Source organism: Doryrhamphus excisus, linkage group LG12 (genome assembly GCF_037039965.1).
Source record: "Doryrhamphus excisus strain RoL-2023G ecotype Guam linkage group LG12, RoL_Dexc_Guam_v1.1, whole genome shotgun sequence".
In the NCBI taxonomy this organism is placed as follows: domain Eukaryota; kingdom Metazoa; phylum Chordata; class Actinopteri; order Syngnathiformes; family Syngnathidae; genus Doryrhamphus; species Doryrhamphus excisus.
Window position 1 is genome coordinate 18314286 of NC_136368.1, and position 8222 is coordinate 18322507.

Genomic DNA, 8222 nt, shown 5'->3' on the forward strand with positions numbered 1-8222 from the left:
CAGCTGGGATAGGCTCCAGCACCCCTCGACCCTTGTGAGGAAAAGCGGTAGAAAATGAATGAATGAATGAATGGAGATTGAGAACTGTTTGAGAACTACTGGAAATAAATATATAAAATATATACACGCAAATAAGGGTCTTGGAAAAAAAGGGTCGTCTTATATTCAGGTTCATCTTCAAGCAATATCCCAAAATGTGTATCTACTAATTTAAAGCCAATATTTGTATGAAATCCTATTAAGACTGTATGCTGGACCTGGACACATAATCACACTATGGTAAACCTATGGGAGAATGTTAATCCCCACTGGAAATGTTGCAGTTGGGTCACCCTGGACAGATTACAGATTGGATACAATTCCTCTGTATGTTGCCTGAGCCTGAGCCACAAAGGGGCTTTGTTGTGCCCACAACAAAAACTCTCTTCATCGGGCGATTCAACACTTGAAGTCAAACAATTGAACAAGCAACGGAGCGCTTAGTACAGAGCTTCACCCTGCACCACCGCCATTTAGCAAACATTGTTAGAGCAATGCTACGTCTAAGGATTTTGGACCTGTGACTCAATTATAGCAGAACCACACAAAGTTGGACCGTTTTTTTAAAGATGGAGATGCAGCACAGCCCAAAACCGGTGGATTACCAAGTGGAGGAAGACGTAATGGCGTCGCAGGTACTTGAGATCATTTGCGGATTCGGGAATGAGAACGTTCAAAACCCAAACCCAGAGGAGATAGATGTGTGGTCAGTAGAAGAGGGGGATGACTCTGTGTTCTACAGCGATGAAGACCAAACCCAGGAGAACATGAAAGCAAACCGATCCCGTGATCCTGGTCGATGCAGGCGTCTTTATAACAGCGAGGTGGCCGGTGTTGATGCTCAACCGTCGGAGAGGACTGAAGGTGCTCTGGAGGCACTGTGGACGGAATCAGAAGATACAGGCAAGGGTCTCCTGGCTGTGGGAACTGAGCCGAGTTGTCCGGAGATGGAGACCCATGAAAGCGATTTGTTAACCTGCAAGCTAGGAAGATCCGAGGACAGTGTTTCATCAGATGAAGGTATGTACGCAATCAAAATGAGCAGTTAAATTAATTGAGAATTTCGAGAAGACATGTATCTTTCATTACATGGAAGAGGAGCAGAGACACGCTCCGGGCGTTGAACCATTGCATGTAGAAAGCTTCTCTAACCAGCTTGGCTCAGGCTCCGAATCGGAAGACGCCTCCAACATGGATGATCCTGATGTTCCGCAGTTGGACCCTGTTCCTGGCTACTCCACTCTTCCTCTGTCGAAGAAGTCCCAAAAGAAGTCCTTCAATCATCTCATAGCCTCCAAATACAGCTCCGTCTCCTACCGCAAGATCCGACGAGGAAACACCCGCCAGAAGATCGAGGAATTTGAGTGCATCATGATGAATTTGTAGTTGCTAATTTACACTTTTTTATTTTATTTTTCACCTCGTACTTCGGCACGAGATAAAAAAAAAACTTAAACTATATTATGAAAGCAGGAAGTGAACAAATGTAACAGTTACTGATTGTAAAAGTACCAGATGGAAGGGTAGGATTTAATAAGCTTTGCTTCTTCCTACTCCTTTTGGACATGTGGAACTGTGAACTGATTATGTGATGCATTCAATTGTAATCTGATGCATGTTCAAGTGAAATTAAACCATTAGCATTTTATTTAACAGTTGGACCTTCTGCATGGGGCGGATTTATGATGCTAATTAACACTCCATTGCGTTTGTGTCAATTAGGCAATACACTCAATTTAGTTAAAAAAAAATGTTCTTGATATGGTTAATATTTTGTATATTCCTGCTAAATACTTATAAAAATGCATTGCTCTTGATGATGCATAAATCCACAGTTAACCAGCTCAGGGTTTTAGATCTTAATGTTGAATAATGGATGTGAAATAAACACATAACTACCATTTCAATTCTGCCTTTGGTCATTTTATTTGCATATTTTTGCAAAATATTCTATAGAATATCACAATTAAAGGCCTCCCTCTAGTGACAAAATAACGCAATGCAATTTCCACCACCTAATAATGCAGCCTTTAAAACCATAGTGGTTGTACCTGAAGTAAACACCTTAAAAACAGCTATGTCCATAATTGCTTAACATGTTTTATATCAAGTATCAGTTTTTAATGAATTCACAGGAAACACATAATGGGTGTTCAGTAACTATGCTACTTACTGTGGAGTGTATCAAATGTGCAATTCAAGTGAAAAGTATATACAGTACACAGGCAATGGGGTCATAAAGAAAGGGATGTGGTCATGAAAACATTGCACATGTAAACAGGCTCCAAGGAAAAACCTGCAGCACAGTAATGCTGAAAGCATCTTTGTGCAAATTAGAGAGCAACATGTTGAGTCTCTTCACTGAGAAAAGTAGTTTGTAAACGTCCATTTCTGAAATAATGTTTTGGCATCGCACGGGGCGAGACGAATTTGGTCACCCTGAGGTGCTGCTTCCAGGCACATGTGGTTGGGAGAAGACTCGACGACCATGTGCTCGGGCTAGAAAAAGACAAAGAAGACATCTTGTTATTGTTTAGTAAATAGTGACATTCACTTTCCACTGTTTGCTTTTACCATGCAAAGTACTCCATATATAAAATATGTTAGTATTATTATTACTAAAGAGTGAATACTACACCCGAAAGGCAACCTACCAGTTCAGAGTTGGAAGATTTGTGAAGCCAGCGTTGTCCATCATTAGCAGGGTCACATGACTCTATAACTAAGCTGTTGTATTTGACCTCGGGTGCAACACACAAGTCCTGCTGGCGGATTTGCTTCAGCCACGTGTAATTAAAGTGCTGACGCTGCGGAAAAAAAGTAGTTTGAGGTACTTTAAGTGAACATTTTCCACATGCGGTATATGGTTTTGAGTTTTCGATACCTGGTTTCCTAAGTCACAAATCATAAAGGAGAGAGAACCTTTCTTCTGAGTGAGACATTTTCTTAACCCCCGATTGAAGACCTGCAGTAAATCCAAGTCAATCAAAGTTCTATACAGTATAAACTAACCCTGCAAAAATGAACTTACGAGGCCTTTAGCTTTGACTAACGGAGCAACCATCTCCGGATAGACGTGATCCAGGTACCATTTAAAGCTCTTGCACTTGAGTCTGTTCCTCAGCTCGATCAGCTCGGTGAGGTTGCCCACGTCCATGACGCTTTTGTCCAACAGGTGGTGGTTGTCATGGCCGTAGAAAAGCTCCTTGTACTCGTCCAGCCAGACTTCGGCCACCCTGGCCAAGTTGCGCTCCACTGTCCTACGTTTGTCCTTGGGGAAATTATGTGGGCTCTGTTTCCGGAAAATGTGTCCCACTCGAGAGCAGGGGATGATCTCAATTTCACCCCCACACATCCAGATCTGTTCAGTGTTTAATAGAAGGGAGACATTATTTGAACAATTTCTGTATATATATCAGGGCTGTCGAGCGATTAAAATATTTGATCGTGATTAATCACATTTGGGGTCCACAGTTAACTCATGATTAATCACATTTAATCACAGCTATAATACATTTTTATAATAAGTAGGCAAAATCTCTGGAAGTCTCTTTATTTTATCACGATTAATCACATTTTTGTCCAGTTAACTCACAATGAATCACATTTAATCGCAGCTATGAATAAGTTTTTATAATAAATAGGGGAAATCTCTTTATTTGATCATGATTAATCACATTTAGTCCACAGTTAACTCATGATTAATCACATTTAAATCCCAGCTATAAATACGTTTTTATAATAAGTAGGGGAAATCTCTGTATTGGATTGTGATTAATCATATTTTGTCTGCAGTTAACTCATGATTAATCACATTTAATCACAGCTGTAAATAAGTTTTTATAATAAGTAGGGGAAATCTCTTTGTGGAAATCTCTATTTGATCACGATTAGCCACATTTTTGTCCAGTTAACTCACAATAAATCACATTTAATCGCAGCTATGAGTAAGTTTTTATAATAAGTAAGGGAAATGTCTTTGTGGTCAATGATTTGATGTGCAACTACAACGATAATTACATCAAATTTTATGTAAAAGTATATAAATTTCAGAACTAGGGGCATTATTTCAAACAATACAGTCAGAAAGCATATTTTTTGTATTACTATTTTTCTTTATAATTAGCATATTAGCACTCAAACTAATCCACAAATGTTTCTTTTTTAAAACCTATTAAAATACATAGAAATTAATAATTAAATTAAATTATTACAATGCTGTAGCTATGAATTCAAAATCCCACAGTTTTTTTATGTTTAATGTGAGCTGCGATTTGTCCTACTTTTTTGTCATTGAACGCACCATCAACGTTGGTCTGCTGGTAATAATGCATTATCGGAATAAGTTGTGCTTATATATTTCTTAGCTACCTTTTTAAGTTGCTCTGTAATGATTTTCGTCTTCTAAGATGACACCCTGACTGTTAAATAATAATTCAGCTGTGTTGTCTTTTTTTCCGTGTTTTGTTCTTTACCTTAAAGGAAATCTCCATGTTCTCTCCACCCCACACTTCCAAGCCCGGATCGTAGGCGCCGAGTTCATAGAAGTATTTCCTGTCAATGGAGAAAAGTCCTCCAGCCATAACGGGGCATCTGTGAGATTTAAACAAGACTTAAACAAGACCTACATGCAATAGCTTAAAATAAAAGTGTAGGAGGGTGTCTGGGTACCTGATAGGATCAGCCTCGGTCATATTCTTCTTCTTAACATACTCATTGGATAGAGTGCTCCAGTGAAACTGCAGAGGCCATTTGAAAATGCCTCTTTGGAAACTGTCAACCTTCTTATAACTAAAGGGGGATTTAAAAAGAACCATTCAGTAAAAACGACCCCTTCAAAACATCCAGTTATCCGACTGACTGGTGTCACCTCATATCCTGGTCATCGATGACATCGATGACTGGACAGGACACCTTCCTGCGATTTAGGTAGACCCGCTCCAGCAGAGGCTCCAGCCAGCCCACGTTGCATTCAATGTGCGAGTCGAGGAAGGTAAGAACTTCACCTAAGTGCAAAGCAAACATCCTGTTCACAGCTGTAACTACGTTATGTTGACATTTGACAGACAGATGCCTGCGTTCAAAGTACTTCCTGTACGATGCCAAAACCAGGACACACCTTTTGCAACGGCTGCTCCAGCCAAGCGGGCCCTGATCAGGCCGTAACGCTCCTTCAGGTGAATGATTCGGACTTTGGGGAACCGGGACATGTACTTGTCAAGCTGATCCTTTAGGTAATCTGCATTGGGTTGTGAAAGTTCAGAGGTCAAACTCCAGCATAATTGACACAATTGGAAAGCAAACAAGGTGAATGGAGACTGAAAACCACATCTGCCACAATATTTGATAAGCCTGTATACTCATTTTGTAGTATAACATATATTGTTTGCATATTCTCCCTGTGTATGCGTGAGATGCATTCAGGGTCACTCCGATCATCACAAAAAACAACATTAAAATGCATGTATGCGTGTGTAAATAAATAGGAAGTGGATATTCTTATCCGGAGCGGCGAGTGGTTAGCACGCAGGCCACACAGCTAGGAGACCCGAGTTCGATTCCACACTCGGCGATCTCTGTGTAGAGTTTGCATGTGGGTGCGTGGGTTTTCTCCGGGTACTCCGGTTTCCTCCCACATTCCAAAAACATGCTAGGTTAATTAGCAACTCCAAATTGTCCATAGGTATGAATGTGAGTGTGAATGGTTGTTTGTCTATATGTGCCCTGTGATTGGCACCTAAAGTGTTGTATTGAAGTGACCCTATTTGTTTTATTTTGAAAACACCTCTCGCCCGAAGAGAGCTGGGATAGGCTCCAGCACCCCCGCGACCCTTGTAAGCATAAGCGGTACAAAATGTAAATGTATTTGTGTAACTATATGTTTATTATTGTGGTACATTTATGAATATATATTTCTGTATAATTCCACTGCGTCAACCTGGAATCTAACATAAAAAGGGCAAAATATTAGGAACACCCTGCAGTCTGGCGCAGTGCAGTTCTCTTTGGCCCCATGGTGGGTTATTTTGAAACCGTAATCCTTTTTTTTTTTGGTCAATATGGGAGAACGAGTGGTAATATCACGCAGGCCTCACAGCTAGGAGACCCGGGTTCAATTCCACCCTCAGCCATCTCTGTGTGGAGTTTGCATGTTCTCCCCGTGCATGCGTGGGTTTGACTCCGGTTTCCTCCCACATTCCAAAAACATGCTAGGTTAATTAGCGACTCCAAATTGTCCATAGGTATGAATGTGAGTGTGAATGGTTGTTTGTCTATATGTGCCCTGTGATTGGCTGTGGCTGGCAATTGGAAATGTCCCACAAAACTAAGCTTGCTACATCTCCTGTACTGGACGACGTTAGGTTGTGTAGGTGTACCTAATGATGTGTCTACAAGTGAGCCACCTTTACCTTTGGTGCTAAAGTCGTCCACAAGAATGATCTCCTTGATGAGGTGTGGCGGTGATCGATTGAGGACGCTGTGAACGGAGCGCAGCAGGGTGGACCACACCTCGTCCACAAAGCAGAAGATCACACTAGTGGAAGGCAGGTCATCGTGGACCACATTGTGGGCACAGCTGGAGATCGGTAAGTCACATAGAATGCGTCAGCTTTGATGAGCAGGGTTATCGAACCGTTAATGTACGGATGGGACTCACATGTCAGGCCTGGTGTCAGGAATGGCTCGGTCCACTGGGATCTGCTCGCTCACATAGACATTAAAAAATCCCTCATCCCATCGTTTCTTCACCTCTTTGTCAATGTCGCTGGACATGGCGACCGCTTGGCCGAACTGGCCAATGGCAGCGGGGTTTCTGGGGGCACCAGTCACATCGAGGGACAGCACCTGATGGACACCTGCTTTTATGGAGACTGCTGACTCTTTTGATAACATCTCGGTGTGGTTCTCCTTAAATACATGTGTCTTTGTTGTAGGTGTGTGTGTTCTTTCAACTGTAGGTTCCTTCTTTGTATCCTGGTTTTCCTTGGCCTCATCTTTAATATTCTGTGCGGTCTTCATCAGATTGATTTCTGCATCTCTGCGCCCATCAACACTATGCTGGGTTCCTGCAATGGCGTCATTCTTTACTGTGTTCTTCTCCAATAACAGTGCATCATTCACTAGTAAATCCACAGGCTTTTTAGCAGGAGCCACTTGAATCAGTGTTTGATTACTGTGATTGTCCTGCAAATTCAGGTTCTGTTCCTCATGTCTCTTTCCCCCTTGTGTGTGGATCCCGGTCTCAGACCTAAGCCAGTCTGTGTACTCCTCCGGGATCACAGGCGTGTCCATCCTCGGCACAGGGAACCTTAAGTCCCTATTCTGGTTCACTTTGGCCTGCTGCTTAAGGAGCTTCTTCTCCCTGATCGCTCGCTCCTTCAGCTGCTGAAGGTTGAATTCGCTGAAAGACATTCGGAGAAGAACAACGTCCAGCAGGAGCCAAATGACCGAAGCCACGAACACAAACGTCAAAACCCGCCCACTATCCCGTAAGTACCTTGTTATCATCCTTGTGTCCTTTCCACACACAAAAAATTAAAACAAAACAAACAAAAAAAGCAGTACTGATCTTAGTGGGTGGAAACTCAGTTCAAGTTAGAGAAGTTAGCTACCTGCGTGGCATGCTAACAGTAAGACGTTGAACGTTGTCACAGCAAGATCTACCTGTCCGGCGACTAACTTTTTTCACATTATCGCCTGCTGGCGTCATATAAACACCGCTGTCAAAATCAAGTAAACTTATTTCCCATTCAGATTTCTCCACGCAGAGGTTTCCACGCCACTCCACTCTGATTGGACCAAATGGCCCCACATGACAACAAGCTGGGGGACCACAACAGGAAAAGAGCTCTGAATTTCAAAATAACACAAATGGAGGACGCATACTGAACAAAAGTGGGCCTGGGTGTCTGATAGAGAAAAGACAAAAGATAGAGAAAAGGCATAACTTTTAAAATATAATTACAAATAAATCATTAAATTGTGTTTACCCGTATGTTGATCAGTATATTAGCAAAGGAGCACGACAGGAAATGGTACTACGTTTTTAGATTGAACTTGCTAGGGCAGAACCGGAAACGCCTGGTTTTCAAAGTACAATTCACGATGTGATAGTGATATTTTATAAAGATAATTATATTTTTGCACGATTATGAGTGTAGAACTCCACTTCCTCACACTTC

The 8222-nt window shown here is 41.8% G+C and overlaps 2 protein-coding genes across 2 annotated transcripts; one reads left to right on the plus strand and one right to left on the minus strand.

The window, feature by feature from the left end:
• Window positions 1–272: 272 nt before the first annotated feature.
• On the plus strand, window positions 273–1456 carry ermn (ermin). Its single transcript, XM_058082941.2, has 2 exons — window positions 273–1059; window positions 1136–1456. The coding sequence occupies exons 1-2, from the start codon at window positions 609–611 to the stop codon at window positions 1423–1425; spliced, it is 741 nt and encodes a 246-aa protein (XP_057938924.2). The 5' UTR covers window positions 273–608; the 3' UTR covers window positions 1426–1456.
• A 497-nt stretch (window positions 1457–1953) lies between these two features.
• galnt5 (polypeptide N-acetylgalactosaminyltransferase 5) lies at window positions 1954–7590 on the minus strand. Its single transcript, XM_058082940.2, has 11 exons — window positions 7538–7590; window positions 6698–7441; window positions 6450–6616; window positions 5159–5278; window positions 4910–5045; window positions 4711–4830; window positions 4515–4632; window positions 3071–3400; window positions 2924–3004; window positions 2694–2846; window positions 1954–2538 (listed from the first exon to the last, which is right to left on the minus strand). The coding sequence occupies exons 1-11, from the start codon at window positions 7546–7548 to the stop codon at window positions 2398–2400; spliced, it is 2121 nt and encodes a 706-aa protein (XP_057938923.2). The 5' UTR covers window positions 7549–7590; the 3' UTR covers window positions 1954–2397.
• Window positions 7591–8222: the final 632 nt, after the last annotated feature.

Coding starts and splice junctions, on each gene's coding strand:
- ermn (XM_058082941.2), top strand. CDS start 609: ATGGAGATGCAGCACAGCCCAAAACCGGTGGATTACCAAGTGGAGGAA. Junction 1,060..1,135: donor CAGTGTTTCATCAGATGAAG/GTATGTACGCAA, acceptor ATTACATGGAAG/AGGAGCAGAGACACGCTCCG.
- galnt5 (XM_058082940.2), bottom strand. Junction 5,279..6,449: donor GGACGACTTTAGCACCAAAG/GTAAAGGTGGCT, acceptor AACCCAATGCAG/ATTACCTAAAGGATCAGCTT. Junction 4,633..4,710: donor ACCGAGGCTGATCCTATCAG/GTACCCAGACAC, acceptor TAAATCTCACAG/ATGCCCCGTTATGGCTGGAG.